At 48.7% G+C, this 15262-nt stretch overlaps 2 protein-coding genes across 7 annotated transcripts in view; both read right to left on the bottom strand.

The window, feature by feature from the left end:
- Positions 1-4807: 4807 nt before the first annotated feature.
- Positions 4808-11449, bottom strand: SLC35B1 (solute carrier family 35 member B1). Of its 6 annotated transcripts, none has more exons than XM_082441740.1 (9): positions 11361-11449; positions 10187-10290; positions 9474-9604; positions 9151-9181; positions 8402-8559; positions 6931-7057; positions 6080-6186; positions 5759-5912; positions 4808-5052 (listed from the first exon to the last, which is right to left on the bottom strand). In XM_082441740.1, exons 3-9 carry the CDS (start codon positions 9519-9521, stop codon positions 5000-5002), a joined length of 678 nt encoding a protein of 225 aa, XP_082297866.1. In that variant the 5' UTR covers positions 9522-9604; positions 10187-10290; positions 11361-11449; the 3' UTR covers positions 4808-4999. The 6 variants fall into 6 exon arrangements, with proteins under 6 accessions (XP_082297866.1, XP_082297867.1, XP_082297865.1 ...); XM_082441741.1 differs by having other exon boundaries at positions 11297-11376; XM_082441739.1 differs by lacking the exon at positions 11361-11449 and adding an exon at positions 10971-11265 and having other exon boundaries at positions 9474-9583.
- Positions 11450-13582: 2133 nt separating this feature from the next.
- Positions 13583-15262, bottom strand: part of FAM117A (family with sequence similarity 117 member A) — a 44698-nt gene continuing 43018 nt past the window's right edge. The window contains exon 8 of the mRNA XM_082441736.1: positions 13583-14830. Within this exon, the coding sequence (XP_082297862.1) occupies positions 14530-14830 (301 nt within the window). The 3' untranslated portion in view covers positions 13583-14529. The remainder of the gene's footprint in view (positions 14831-15262) is intronic.

Raw genomic sequence — 15262 nt, 5'->3', positions numbered from 1 at the left:
GCGGTGATACATCTGAGAGTGCCTTCCTTTCCTAGAAAAAGAGGGGCCCATGAGAACGGGTGACAATGACTAATGCCACAAACTGTGTTGCCAGATAAATACAGAACACCAGCTAAATCTGAATTTCAGATAAACAAGACACAATTTCAGATAAACACAATTTCAGATAAACAAGACACAATTGTTTGGTATAAATATTTCTCAAATATTGCATGGGACATACTTACACTCAACAAGTATGTGCTGTTTATCTGGAACTCAAATTTAGCTGGGCATCTTGTATTTTTATTTGCTAAACCTGACAACCTTAGATAAAGTGTGTTGGAGGGGCCAGGAGAAAACTAGAAATGAAATCGGATGCGTTACCTTCCTTGGGTTTCTCTGCAAACTCAATCTCACCCCTCCATCTAAACAGAGCTGGAGATGATACTTTCTCATATTTTGCAGTGTTGCCCAGTTATACAATAACTCTATTTGGGAAATCAGTTTCCATTAAATGAGCCCATGATTACAGTGGACCCTGTGTATGGACCCCTAAGAGAATCTAAAGAGAGCTGTGGACCCTTTTCACAGCAAAACCAACCTACTAGCTTGACATATGTGTGAGCACCTGTGTTACACACACATTTTTACATTAAAATTTCAGGGAGTTCTCAGCCTTCGTGTAAGAGTGCCGTTCCCTCTAGGGCTATGGTCTGAATGTGGCAGTTCCAGGGTCCTGAGTAGGAAGAAATGGTGTCTAGTCAGCCCCTAAGCTGAAACATGATGCTTCTGCTAGCTCTGGCCACCCACACACCATGACAAAACACAGAAGTGGGCAGGAAGAAATATTCTGTCCCCTCCCTCGGAGGATGCCTTGAACCTCTTCCCTCTTCCACCTCTCCCAGAAATAACAACGAGTCGGGCATATTTGGACAGAAAACCCACCAGCCCTTGTAGACTTGCGCCTCAGCCGAGTGGAAGGCACTGGAAGAAATCGCTCCCCGTTCCAAGACCCTCTTTGTTCTCCTTTCCAGCCTTCTTGCCATGGCAGGCATAGCACCCTGGTTCCCAGTCTGAGGACTGTGCCTGTCAGAAATTAGCTTTCACCAGTAGGGGGAGGTTCTTCCAGGATAAATTCTGGGTGCTCTGAGCTGGGTGATGAAAGCCTCGGCCTGAACATCCTGGGAGCAGACCTTGGAGCAGAGGTGCCGAGTCTGTCTCCCTCCCGCAGCCCTTAGAGGAAAGCCTTCTGGCCCCACAGCCTGCTCTCCTCTTGACCCTGCAGAGGGAAGGCAGAAGGTCAGGCAGATGTTGTTTTAGACTCTCTCAGAATGTTCGAAATGATGTAAAACCTCATTGCATGTTGCTTCCATCTTTGTCAGCATGCTTATGCGACATTCAGCTTCAGGAGACTGAATCATGGAATACAAGCCCCAAATTGACCAAGGTGTTTCAAGCCAACAATCATAGTGATATGCTTACAATGTATTACCATAGGATGACATTTTATGTTGAACATTTTCTGCAATTAATCAATTTTTCTTATTACCTATATAGTGATATGATTTCCAACTATCATTTCTTTGGAAGAAGGATTCTTTATTCTGAGGTGGATAGCCTTTCCTAAAATTTTTGGACTTAAAGTGTCCTTTTGTAAGCCATAATGATATTAGATTTTTTTTTTAAAGTCCTTACTTGAAAATATAAAAAGCCAGCATACTTATATCAGCCCCCCAAATTATTTGAAAATTCTACTGCATCAGGAAATCCAAACAGCTGGAAACCACTGGCTCAGGCTTAGCTTGCTGACCTCTGACATGTGCTAAGCGGAGGCTCACGCTGGGCCCTGCCCTGCCACGGAGTCGCGTGACCTTCAGCCGATGCACTTTGGTGGACTTTGGGCTCCCTATTCCGAATATGGGGAGACTTGTTTTTGGCCTAAGCTCTCCCCAGGAGTGTTGTAAGGATAAAATGCCATGAACTAAAAGAGCTTTGGGAAAGGAGGAGCTCAATAAATATGAGATTGCTGTTCCTAAAGACAGCTGGTGTGTTTTCAGTGGGAAGGGCTGAATGATCCCGCAGAGACCCAGGACAATTTCTCTGCCAGGACATCTGGGGAGAGTGACCGGCACCACTCAGAAAGTGTGCAAACTGTTCCACCGACAAGTGGGACCAGATGGCAGAGGCAATGGGCCTCTTGAGGAGGTTGGCTTCTCTCCCCTCCAAGGGCATAGGTCCAAGATGCAACTAGAACTCGGGGAACCTTGAGTTCTAGTTAATCTCTCTGGGACATACCCAGGGACCTACTGCAAGTTGCCCCCTTCCCTAACTTGTTTTTCCATTTATAAAAGGTGCAGATGCCTGCTCAGTCCTCTTCACAGGGGTGTTACAGGGCTGTGAGAAAACACATCACCCAATCCTAAAGAACTCACTTTAGAGATTACCCACAGTGAATGTTTAATTCCTGCCCCTTTAAGTCCTTTGAAAAACAACATATAATTTTTCTTCCTTATATTGATTAATTGCAGAATAGCCTTCCCTATGGTTTTACCCCAAATCACATTTGTGCGTCACTCCCCTTGCCCTAGGCTAAGAGGTGTACAGGAAATGGAAAAACCACTCTACCATGAACCTGAGCACAAACACCTAAGGAAGTAAGCCAGATAGTTTGACCAAAATAGACATTAAGTACAGTACACCCCAAAAGGAAAACCCAGTGCTTGGGGAAATGTGTGTGCTGGTGCCCTCCCTTCTACACATAGCTGAGAATTAACTGCAGATGAAAGTCCTTTGATGCTTAGAAACCTGAGACATCAGGCTGCCCAGGGTTAGCGATCAACAATACTTCTGTTTGAACTTGCCTGGTATTTCACGTTTATCGGTACCATTATAACCTAGCAGAGTGTTACCAACGCCGAGTCTGACTTGGCACTCTCAGTTCCTGTGATCCTGTAGGTGAGTACGCCACCCCGAACGAGCTGGCAGCTCACACAACATTTTAAAATATCTTGCAATTGAGCTGAAATGACGCCTCACTGTAGAGCCACTCACCTGCTCCTGTGCTCTCACTTGAACTGAGTTGAAGCAGGAGCACGGGGAGAAGCTAGGCAGTTTAAAACCCCATTTCCCACTTGGCGGTAGAGCCAAAGCTGCCTTTGCACTTCCTTTCATCTTTACGTGCTCTCTCCAGCTCAAGCCTCACCTTGCCCAGACACCTTCCTTCGTTGTTAGCCCTGCATTTCTGAGATGCAATGATTTATCTACCCGTCTCCCTATTAGACTGTGAACACCCTAGAGGGTAAGTACTGGTCCTACTCAACTTTGAACTCCCAGCATGTTCACAGGACATGTCACGCAGAAGGAAGGGTTAGATGAATAGACACAGGACTGAATGAATATACCAGAACTGGGCTCCTGGCTCACCAAGGATAGGACAGGCTTGCTGTAGTATCAGGTGAGAGCCATGCTGAGCTGTTGGAAATCCTCCTTGCTCTTGGTGACTGGTATGAGGCATGCCTGAGACCCCTGGTTGGGGCTGGCAGGGGGTAGAGGTGGAGGGGACTGGCCTGATAGCTGGGAAAATATCTCTTGTTAAAACAACAGGCCCAGGTGAGGACTGCTTATAGGCCCCTGGCCCTGGTAACATGGTCTCACCACCTAACCAATCCACAGAAGACAGTTTGGAAGAACTACCAGTCCAGTAGGGAAGGAGCTAATTGATGCAACTTTCAGGATGAGAAACAGAGAAAACAAAGGGGTGGAGAAAAGAAGGAAGTTCAGCCAGTTGTATTTAAAACCTCTTCTCTCAAGGAGGAGTTCAAGATGAGAGGGGGCCTTTCGGGGCAGAGCTGCAGTGACACTCGGGCCCCTAGAGAGTGAGACGAGTGCAAGTGAGGCAGGTCTTGAAAGGCTGGGCGGGGGGTGGGAAGGCAGCCGCGCAGGAAGGAGGCTGGGCTCCCATCTGGAGAGCCAAGGGGCTGGGGCTGCTGAACAGATGGAGTGAAAGTTGCAGCTGGTGGAAATGCACTTTCATGTGTAAAGTTTGGTCCACGGAGGATTTCGATTTCCAACTCCGAAGGCAGCAGTGGGCAGGTGGCTCTGCTCCATGCTCCGCCTTCTCCTCCCACTGCCACACAGAAAATTCGACAGCGGCGGCTCTACGCCAGGACTCAGCCACCGTGCCTTCCACCAGCATCCCTTTCAACAGGCAGGAGCTGGCATGGGGACACCAGGGCACAGCCAGGATGGCAGAGGACTGCAATGTTTTAGCCGCTGAAGGGGGCAGGGGAATAGGAGGGATTAATCCAGCTTTCCCAGGAGGGGACTGAGAGGACCAAGAACAGACGCGGAGGTGGAGAAAGGGAATCAGACCTTCCAAAGCTGTTCATGACATACACACTGAGTCTCCGCTCTGGACTTTGGCTGAGCTTTGGGAGGCAGTGGGGAAATGTGAACACGCAGCAGACTCTGAGGCTCTGGGCTCATTTTATCTCAACCTCGAGACAAGATTCTCAAGGAGAGAATATATCTGTAGTTTTTTAAGAAATATTTGCCCACCAGAGCTTTAAGAGAGAAAGTGATTTTTACATTCTCTGGGTCTGACAGACAGTTACCTGTCCTGGCATATTTAGACCTTGGCCTGTGGGAACAGAAGCCACAAGCACAACAGCTCTTGGGGGAACTGGCCACCCAGCCAGGTTAACCACACCCACGAGGGAGCAGCTTGGGCCATGAGCACCAAGCTCTGCCTCTTCCCTCTCTCTTTCTTTCTTTACTTGTGCGAGGCTGTGCTCCTGGCCATCAAAAACAGAAACAGCCAACTCTGTCTTGTTAAAATCCAAATGCTTTTTTTAGAGTATGTGATTTTGCTTCCTTAAAAAAAAAATAACAACAGCAACAAAAAATACCCAGACTGAAACCTAGTCCTTTATCTCTATTGCGTCCATTTTCCCAAAAGATGTCACTGTTCGAGAAAATAACTTAAAATATTCTTGGAGTGGAGGTAGTCTCTCTCTTCCTAGTGGGATGTCTTCTTGGCTCCTTTCCCAAACTTGGCATCGAGACCAAGACCTATAGAGAGAGAGAACACGGGCTTAACTTTGTGGGGAGAAATGAAGCCTACAAATGATTTGGGGGTAGGGGGGTGGGGGTGAGCCTTGGTTCTCCAAAATTGGAACTTTAAATAAAACTAGTTTTCAAACATTGGTTTTATAAAAGCTCCTCAGAGAAAAGAGATTGGTATCAAATGAAAAAAAATCACCAAGATACTGGTAATTACATGTATATATGAAATATAGCAGGGACTTCCCTGGCAGTCCAGAGGTTAAGACTCCGCGCTTCCACTGCAGGGGGCACAGGTTCGATCCCTGCTTGGGGAACTAAGATCCCGCATGCCGCGTGTGGCGCGGCCAAAAAAAAAAAAAAAAAAAAAAAAAAAAATATAGCAAGACTGAAAGAAATTTAAGAATTAAACTTCTAAGCTACGTCTCTCAGCTTATCCACAGCAGCATAAATGAGTAGGGAATAAGTATAATAATTTTACCCTGCTCAGTATCTGGGGAAAGCAGAATCACTGGAAAGAAATCACTCAAATGAAATGTTCCTTAGGAAAGCTGGAGTAGAGAGAGGTAACGCTTCCTTTTCTCTTATAAAAAATTTTCTCTAAAATAAGCTAATAAATTTCACAAATATACAAGTAAATATTAAGGGAAAAGAATAAAGCTCTGTCACTGTCCCTTTGTGTGGTCCAGAGCTGCCCTCTCTGGATGGGACTTACCCAAGAACACAAGCACAGTGCCCACCCACTGCATGGGGCTGATGGGGTTGGCGAAGAGGATCACAGAGGCCAAAATGGTGAAGAACTTTCGAGTTGTGGTGATGATGGAGCAGGTCAGGGGACCAAAATATACCACTGTCATGAAGATGAAGCTCTAGAGAAAGACAGGGAAAGACTATGTCAGGCTGGTTCTTAGCTATCTATCTGCCAAGAGTTCTAAAGTCTGTAACAGGACATCACGGCTAATCTTGCCACCCCTCTTCTCGCAGCCAGGCCAGTCTCTTTTGGGGAATCCAAGCCACCCTCCATCAAGGCACTCACCTGGCCCAGGGCACTAGTCAGGCCAAAGAGCAGGATGTTATAGATGATGGTAGGGTACCTTTCGGCAAAGCTCAAGAACTCCCAGAGCTCCCCAGTGAACAGGATTCCTAGAAAGAAACGTCAAAAGATGAACGGTGCATCTTGTGTGCCCATATTCACACACCTGCAGAGGCCTGCTAAAGCACTCTGAAGGAGGGCATGGAAAAACATATGGAGTGAGTTTGTATTGTCCCATCAGGCATCTCCTATTTTTCTGGTTAGAGAAACTAACTAAAGACTCTTCTGGGAAATACTTGGAAGTTAATGAGTTACTTCTGCCAAAGTGATTGAAAGCAGCAAACCTCAGATGCTGTGAAGATACTGACCCACACATCTCTAGCTCAAGGCAGCCCCAAGCACTGGTCGATTCCAGCCATCAGTAGCCTCCTCTGTTAACCCTAGTGTGTTGTATGAAAAATACTCCCTGTGTGTGCCCAGATTTGAAAAAAGTTAGGAAGCACTGATTTAAAAGCAAATACATCCGTGTTTGAACAATATTCAGTATTCACCACATACCAATGTCTCATCTCCCTCAGAAGAGGGCGAGTTCCCAGGGCACCCCAGCATTTTACTACTGTGTGTCCTCCCATGATACCTGGCACAGGTCTACCCCTGATTGTGCCAGTAACAAGTAGCAAGCAGAGCCAACTGGTGAAGGTTTCTCCAAGAAGGCTTCTCAGGGGCTTGGACATAAAGGCATCTGAGAACTGATGGGCAAAGTTAGCAACTGGCACCAGAGCTAGAGATTATGTGGACTGAGGGCAGTCTGCCCTCTGCTGATACGTAGAAAGAATAGCAGAACTGCTCCTTACCAGCTCCCAGCAGCAATGTCGACCAAAGGTTGATGTTCAGCATCATGTGGTTTGAGCCCGTTTGGTAGTGAGCCCGCATGTGGTCCTGCGAAACGCCGGTCAGTCCATCCAGGGTGAGAGACAAGAGCTGGGAAAGAAAGAGTACAGCCTGCAGTGAGAAGGCCACCGGGACCCTCCCTAACGCAGGACACAGAGCTCTCACCTTTCTCAGACCCCTCAGAAAGCCACTGCCTTAAGACAGAGTCCTCAGAACAAAATGCTGCCATTCATCCACAGGCGGAGGGTGGGGAGAGACCATGTGAGTTCCCTCCTCCCCTCAGGCACCAGAATGACAGGCGATCTGAGCCACATAGATGTAGTGTGATCAGAGCAGGGCAGGAAGCCTACCACTTCCCAACGCAATGCCGTGAAGTCTGGCGTGCAGGGGCCTAGAACGACCCATGGTGAGCCACACTCATTCTTCCACTAAAGCTGGAGAGAGGAAATCTAGTCCCAGCACGTTAGCCTCCTGGCTTGGAGTATAGTGCTCCAGAGACTGGATTCTGCGGTCACACTGCCTGGATTAGAATCCAGGGCAATGTAAGCCACTAACTCTTCCAATTAACAGCCATGTGACCATGGGCAAGTGATTTAACTTTTCTCTGCCTCAGTTTCTTCACCTGTAAAATGGAGATAATGCTATCTAAGTTATGAGGTTATTGTTGTAAAAATTAATTAGTTTACATGTAGAACACTTGGAACAGTGCCTAACACCTAGTAAGTAATAGCTACTATAGTATTTTTTAAATTAATTAATTAATTTATTTATTTATGGCTGCGTTGGGTCTTCATTGCTGCGCACAGGCTTTCTCTAGTTGCGGTGAGCAGGGGCTACTCTTTGTTGCGGTGTGCGGGCTTCTCATTGCGGTGGCTTCTCTTGTTGCAGAGCACGGGCACTAGGCGTGTGGGCTTCAGTAGTTGTGGCTCATGTGCTCTAGAGCGCAGCCTCAGTAGTTTGCGCACGGGCTTAGCTGCTCCGCAGTATGTGGGATATTCCCGGACCAGGGCTCGAACCCGTGTCTCCTGCATTGGCAGGCGGATTCTTAACCACTGCGCCACCAGGGAAGCCCTGTAGTATTATTTTTAACCCTGGCTTCCTTCCACGTTCCTTGGAAAGCCACAGTGAGAGACACACTATTCCTTTCCTCTTTGCTCTCAGGTCTCTGGAACCTCACACCAGCATTTAGACACAGGACTCAGAGTCATCCTTTCCCCAGAAGGAGAGCTGACCTATAGTGAAATATTTTAGGCTCCCCGCTATGGCCTTAGCAGAGCCAAGGGCTTTGCAGCCACAGACAAAGACCAGAAATGTGGGGCAAGAAACATCACAACCTCCCTCAAAACATATAACTGGCCTTCTGCCTGCATAGCTGGGGATACTCCTTTGTTAAGATTACTGGAAAAGGCTTCCTTTCCCAACAGGATTGCATACCAGGAGCAGCTCTCCATAGCCAACTGTGTGTTCTTCTATGCCGACTACTTTCTTGGGTTTGTACATGAAAAGGGCCACTCCAGCCACAATTAGCAACACACACAGGTACTTGGCCATTGGGTACTTCTTCTTCAAAAGGGTCACTCCAAGGAGCATGACTACAGGGAAGAAACAGAGTGGAAAATTCAGGCACCCATAGGCATTGACAAGCCCAACACTCTCCTCCTAGGAGCCAAAGACTCATGGGAAAAAAAGAATGTCTGAGAAGGAAAGCCGACAGAGGACAAAAGTAGGGTGCAATGCTGGCACCTAGACAGAGACGACTGAGCAACAAGGTTGAGCAAAGAGTATAAGGAAGGGAAGAGGTAGAGAACAAAGGTGAAAGTTCCAGGAAGGAACAGGGCAGGGGAGGGGCAGTAGGGAAGAGTGACAGGTTGAGGAAAAGGAAACTGATGATCAAATGGGATTTAGGGTGTCTAATGACAACATAAACACATGGGACACCAAAATGATTGACTATGTGAAGCAGGTTAGGTCAGCCTCTGGCTCACAGTGAGGATTACCAGCTAATGAACACCCAACACCACAGGAAGTGATAAAGGATGGGCAGGAGGAAGGGATGGAGGGAACCCTAGAGATAGCTATGGTGAGATGACAAAGCCCAGAGGAATAGAGCTCTAGCAGAGGAGGATCAAGCTCACTGCAGGAAGAGTGAGGAAGGAAGATGGCGACCATCTTCTTCTGCTTACCTGGGATGGGCTTGCACGATTTACCAAGGACCTGAAATTAAATTCAGCAAAAATAATTTCTGAGCGTCTTTGATGTGCCAGGTACTGTACTAGGTGCTACGATAAGATGAGTTAAGTGTGGGGCCTGCACCAGAGACTGCAGCCTCAGAAAGCAGCCCTACCACGGCCAGCCCACCACCACTAAACCTCAGATCTATGGTTCTTCACACTCTTAACTTCCCAAACACACTCTCTTTTTATTTAAGTCACAGACCAGAGGGAAGAATCTTTCATCCTTTTCAAGCAACTTCTGAGCCAACCCTCATTCCACCCTAAGGTTTCACCTGAGTTGGGTAGTTGACAAACTGTAGTGCTGAGTTGCTGGAGACCATGGCACCCAGATAGGAGACAGAACAGGCAGCATAGAGCCAGCTCCGAGTACGATCCACCCTGGCTGTGTCAAAAAACTGGATCACTGGGAGAAGACAAAAGAAACATACAAGAGAAAGCTGGTGAGCCTAGGATGGACCACTGAGCAAGTCGAAGCCACATGAAAGGAATTTGCCTGTCAAATAAGATGAGAAGCACAAACTATTTCTGTCCTCTTAGACTGGGAAATCTCTGAAGATTCTCCAACTCTCCAATCCCACCTAACCCTAACACAAGACCTCATGGAGGGCAGGGGTAGGGGTGGGGTGTCCATTCAGTTCAAGGGACTAGTTAGCCCTGCTGTTAGCCCCCAGGGAACAAAGAGAGAATGCTCAAAACATGCTTGAAGCTGACACATAAAGGAAAATCAGAAGGACAAAAGAAAAAGCTTTAAGTATTCTCATGGGGATCTGGAACACAGAAGACCCATTCCCTGCACGTTTCTGACTGAGAAGTTGATTTAATCTAAGGAAATGGGGTTTCACCCTTTTCCAAAGCCACTAGTTTTATCAATCGAACAGAGAGGCTGTTGCAAGCACTAAAGGGGCTGAGGGTGTTGAGAGTTAGATCTAATGCCTAGGATACAAAGGGGAGGGGACACACAACAGATTACTATCAAAGTACTCACAGATCTTGGCAAACACAGCATTGATCACACACTGGATGAAGACCAAAGTTAAGGCAAAAGTGAACGTCTCCTGCTTGGTTCCCTCCCCATACTTTCCTCTTGTTCTAAGAATGAAATGCATGAGAAAGAGGGGAGGAATTAGTATACTTCCCTCAGTGCCATCTACTAATCCAGAGCCACTGAACGCTTTGAAATTTTCTTGCCTCTCTAGATGTAGGGAGAGTTTGGTAAGGATCACCGAGCTCATTGACATCAGGAGCTGATTTTATTGGATCTAGAAACTAGACATTCCAGGCTGCTGATCCCGTAGCCGAAGGAAAAAAATATCCGTACAGGATGGAGCTAGAGGAAACGTGAAAAATTAGTTGGTGAAACGAGGTACCCCGGGCAGAAGAAGGGATTTGGGCTACAGCAGCAGGGCCGAGGGCAAAGGAATCCACTACCTGCAAGCATATGGGAGTTCCAAAAAGGGGCCGGCACAGGTCATGGAAACCTAAGCCTGTAAAACCTAGCTCCTCAGAACCAAGAGGAAAAGACAGCAACCAAGGGAAGAAAAATAACCAGCTCCCGAGAATCCAGAGACCAACTTTCGCGTTTTGGAAACCTAGGCAGGTTCAGCGGCAAAGGCGGTCAGGATGCCGGGAGGGCGGGGCGGCGTGGGGGTGCAAAAGGGAACACTGGGGCCAGGGGCGGGAGAACCGCGAACCTGACCACAGGCTGGGGAGACAAGGTGGACTGGGCAGGGGGGCGGAGGTCTGCGTTCCGACCCCGGGGATCCGCTCACATCTTTTCCTGCAGGATCCCATAGTAGAAATAGCAGACAAAGACGCCGAGGAAGCAGAGAGGCAGGCGCAGCCGGTCGGGCACCAGGGAGCTGCTAGCGGCCATGAGACGCCCGGACGACCCGACCGGAGACCCGCTCACAGCCGGCAGCGGCGGCGGCGACAAGTCCAGCCGGACATCGCCGACCGGCGACAGGGGCCTCATAGGAGCTGCATGCGACCGCCGCTGAGCAGGGCCTCAGCAGCCACCGCCAGAACTGCCAGCTCAGAACCGCCGAGGTGAAACTCTTCAGAACCCTGAACCCGCTTCCAAGGAAAGGACACCCACCCTGGGGCCTTGGCCTCGTCCCTGGTGGCCAGGGGAGCCCGCTATCCCGATGGTAACGCCTTACCCTCGAGACTTTCCGACCAGGCAACTCCGAGGACAACTGAGACCCGGAGCTCGACGGCTGGCCTAGGAGGTAGGCGGACGTGGAATGATGACGTATAAGGATGTGGAGGTAACCAATTGGCTGCGCTGTGCAAAGGCAGACAGGTGGGCGGGAAGGAGGAGTGCGCCGGCCCGGCAAATCGGAGAGTCTTTTTCCCGGTCGGCTGTCAGGCTTCTGCTGGGTCCTAACGCCCGTAAATCGCAATGCAGCCTTAGCGCCCCCTAGCTGCTGCCCAGCGTCCCCGACTCTAACCCCTCTACCAGAAGAGCGTTGCTCAAGGCCTGGCTTTTGGGGAGCCGTCCTCCTCCTAGGGCACATCACTAGGCTCCCAAGGGCGGCAGGGCTCTTGTTTCAGTTCTGTCACTTAAAGGCAGGGTAACCTACGCATGTCACCTAAATTCCGAGCTACAGTTTTCCTAGTCTATATTATTACTAATAATAGCCACCTTGTCGCCTCTTGACTGTTCTGAGGATCAGTTGAGCTGAGGTTGGTGAAACGGTCTTATAAACTGTAAAGTGTGCTGTGCAAGTTTAAGGTATTTATTAGTCATTACTCTTTCTCAACTCTAATCTTATTTCCTCACATCCTCCAGGTGGAAATGGAAGCTTGCCGAAGTGGATTTTCTTCAGGGTCTTACAACTCACCAACAAGGGAGCAAACCCTCCTGCATTGATGAGCTCCTTGTTGGAGCCCCTCTCTCATCCCAGTGTCGGACCTCCACCTGCTGACACCAAGAGCTAGGGCCGGACTGACCCCAGGGCTTGCCACTACCGGCCTCAAGCCCCACCGTAATCACTGGACTCTGGGTTGCTCTTTGGGTAGAGGCTCCTTCTCCCCTTCTAGCAGCCTGCTCCTTTGGCACAGCCTCAGGCAAAGGAAGGAAACTCGGGGCAGCACCACACCCATCCCTCCGGGCCTGACTCACTAAGACTTTGGGGGTAGGCCAAACATCTTTCAGGGGAGGGGTAAGAAGTAGAAGATAGGGTCTGTCTGCAACCCCCTGTGTCCTTTATATAAGTTGGGGAGGGGGACCCCCACACATTTGCTCTCTTGCCCAGTGGCTTACTTTACTGTGTTAGCCGACGATTCCAGGGCACGGAGCTGGGGTTCCAGTCCCAGCTCTACCTCTTTACCAGCTGGGACTTCAAACAATTCACTTGACCTCTGAGTCAAGTTTCCTCATCAGAAATTAATGGAAATATAATAACAAGCGGTAGAGTACTGTGGCTAGAAGCACAGGCATTGGATTCAAAAGATCTGGTTCCCAGTCCTAGCTTCCCCGCTTTGTACCTGTGTTTTGGGGGCAAAGTTTATCAATTTTTTTTTTTGTCCTTCCCTCATTAGTACAGTGGGATTTATCACATCAGATGGTTTGTGATATTTCAATGACATTTTATGTAAAGCATTTTACAGTGTATCTGATGCTTACCTAGCCAGTACATGGTAGTTGGGATAGCCTGGCTTAAGAGTTTGTTTTGAGGTTTTATGAGATAGATAGATATAATTGTAGTTATTATGACTGCCCTTGGAGTAGTCAACTTTTTACCCGTACAGTGGGGGTAATGTGTCTTTTGTGAAAATGCTTTGTAAATTGCAAAGCACTATCAGAATGTTCAGATGGTTATTCTCATTTTCCCCAAAAGCCTAAGAGCTCTTACGGGGGGGGCACTATAAAGCTGAGGAACAGTTTCTTCTACCCTCTGTGTTGTGGGTACTCACTGATGTGAAAAGAACACTCACAAGGAGCTAAAGCTTCCCCAAAACTGTGCCCAGAGATTCGATCTGAATGCCATTCCCTCATCTTGTTTTCCTTGCTGGTGCAAGGAGCACCCACAATGTCAGACTGTCTCCCCTTGGTCACCCTTATGTCCCTGCTAAAATCTGCTCTCCCTTAGGGTGTTTTTCCAGGCTCACCCGAGAAAGGATGACTTCCCCTCTGACTCCTTCACCCCACCTCCACCACACTCTTCATTCTGGACAGACTCTCCCTGGCCCCACTGTTTCTATGTCCAAGTAGAGAATGCAAGCCTGCTGTCCTGAGGACACAGACTCTGGATCCATCCACCCAACATTATGTGTTAAGTAAAGGCTGCTCTTAAAGACAAGGATGAAGTGATTAATATGATACCCTCAATCTCCATCCCGTTCCCTCCCCCCAAAAATATTTAACAGAACCTCAAGCTGCTGGGAATACTTATTTATTTGGTCTATTAACACCAAGATCTGCAAAAAACAAAAAACAAACAAAAAAACACAACTTCTAAACACAGGATAATAAAACTTGAACATTAACATTCTTCTTCGATTTTGTGTAAGCTCTGCAGTATGGAAAATATACAAACTTCAAACAGCTGCAAAAATAGTGTCTTTGGGAGAAAATAGAGTTTCTACATCGATACAAGAAAAATAGGCATTTTTCTAATCCAACCCAGTCCTGGGGCAGGTGGAGGGTGGAGAGTCACCACTTGCCACCCGGAGGAATGCCAGCTCTCCCTCTCCCCTACTACCCACCTGGGGCTGGGCAGGCTGGGCTGCTGCTTAAGACAATCTTAGGGTGAAAGCGAGATGAAAATGCCACTTAGGAAAACGCTTGGTTCCCCCTCTGCCAGCAGCTGGATTGGTCAAGTGTTATGGCCCTTTCGGGCTGCTTTGGTCAGCTCCTCCAATGAGAGGGAGGTATGGGGATGGGACTGAGAGGATGGGGGAATCTATTCGGGTCTCCTCATCTGTGTCTGGGGAGGAGAGGTAAGGAAATCTGTGGTGTCCCCTCTCCTTTAATCATGGCCAGCTTGCTCCATGATAAAGACAAGGGCCCCGTACACAGTCCTTTGGACTCACACCCAGGGGTGGGGGACCCAAGACCTTCTGGGTGAGTTTTCCACCAAGTGAGAGAGGTGACAAGAACACGGGTGTGACTTGTGAGCTGCCCAGCTGCTAGTGGAGAAGGCAGGTCCCCTCACATTCGAAGGGGCAGGGGTCCGTCGGAAAGAGGACCCAGGGCTTTGACACAATAAATGAAAGTGCTCAAAGGCCAGGAGGGAAGGGCTCCTTCATCCCCCATCTCAGGGGAGCTCGGGAGGGGCCTGCCACCAAGGCACTGGTCTCCATGGTGAAGTGGGGGTGGGGCCCTCAGACCACCAGGGAGCTCTGGAAAAGCACGGGCTCTTCTGACGGTGGGGGGCGCTGCCAAGGCTCGAATGGCAGCGAGGAGGCCTTGGGGGCCTCTGGATCCTTCCGAGGCGGTGGCCTGGGGCTGGCTGGGGGAAGGGGGGACCCCGGGCTTGAGGGGCAGTTACGGAAGATGAAGCCCATGCTGGGGAAGAGGGGCTTCATCAAGCTGACGGGGCAGAAGGCCGAGCCGGTCGGGTTGAAATGGACTTTGTTCTTGTCAGGACAGGAAGTCAGGAAGGCCAGGTCAGGACCTGGGGACCTGGAGGACGGAGAGAGAAACACAGACATATGTGTGTGCATGCACACAAACAGCCAGTGAGAAGGGATGAGAGGTGTCACAGCGTCAGGGGAGCAAGGGAGCTAGGTCTCTGTTCAAACATGTTGGTAACTTGACCAAAAAAACGACAGGCTACTGAGCAACAACCAGTGCTCAGTAGGCCCCTCAGCTCTCCATGTTTTAGAAATATGGCTAAACAACAGGAAATCTACTTTAGATTTTACTTTAGATTTAGATCTAATCTAAAGCAGATTTAGAAATCTACTTTAATCCCAACAGGAGGGATTAAAGCTAGACGGGAAGGAGAACTTCCTCACAGTGTGATTCTAGAAGAGGAGACCGAGAGATCTTTTAATTTGAGAGGTTTCATCAGTGAACAGTGTTTTAGGGGCAGACCACTTGCCTGAAAGCAGA

Source organism: Balaenoptera physalus (assembly GCF_965194825.1).
Source record: "Balaenoptera physalus genome assembly, chromosome: 20".
Classification (NCBI taxonomy): Eukaryota; Metazoa; Chordata; class Mammalia; order Artiodactyla; family Balaenopteridae; genus Balaenoptera; species Balaenoptera physalus.
The sequence above is the reverse complement of the archived record's forward strand: the minus strand, read 5'-3'. Positions and strand labels throughout refer to the sequence as shown.

What these genes read in the sequence shown, in the direction of transcription:
- SLC35B1 (XM_082441737.1), bottom strand. Translation starts at nt 11,173, where the DNA reads ATGAGGCCCCTGTCGCCGGTCGGCGATGTCCGGCTGGACTTGTCGCCG. An exon ending in TGCTGTGTTTGCCAAGATCT is followed by an intron (nt 9,605 to 10,186) that starts GTGAGTACTTTG and finishes GTCTTCTCCCAG; the next exon opens with TGATCCAGTTTTTTGACACA. An exon ending in GACATTGCTGCTGGGAGCTG is followed by an intron (nt 6,187 to 6,930) that starts GTAAGGAGCAGT and finishes GTTTCTTTCTAG; the next exon opens with GAATCCTGTTCACTGGGGAG.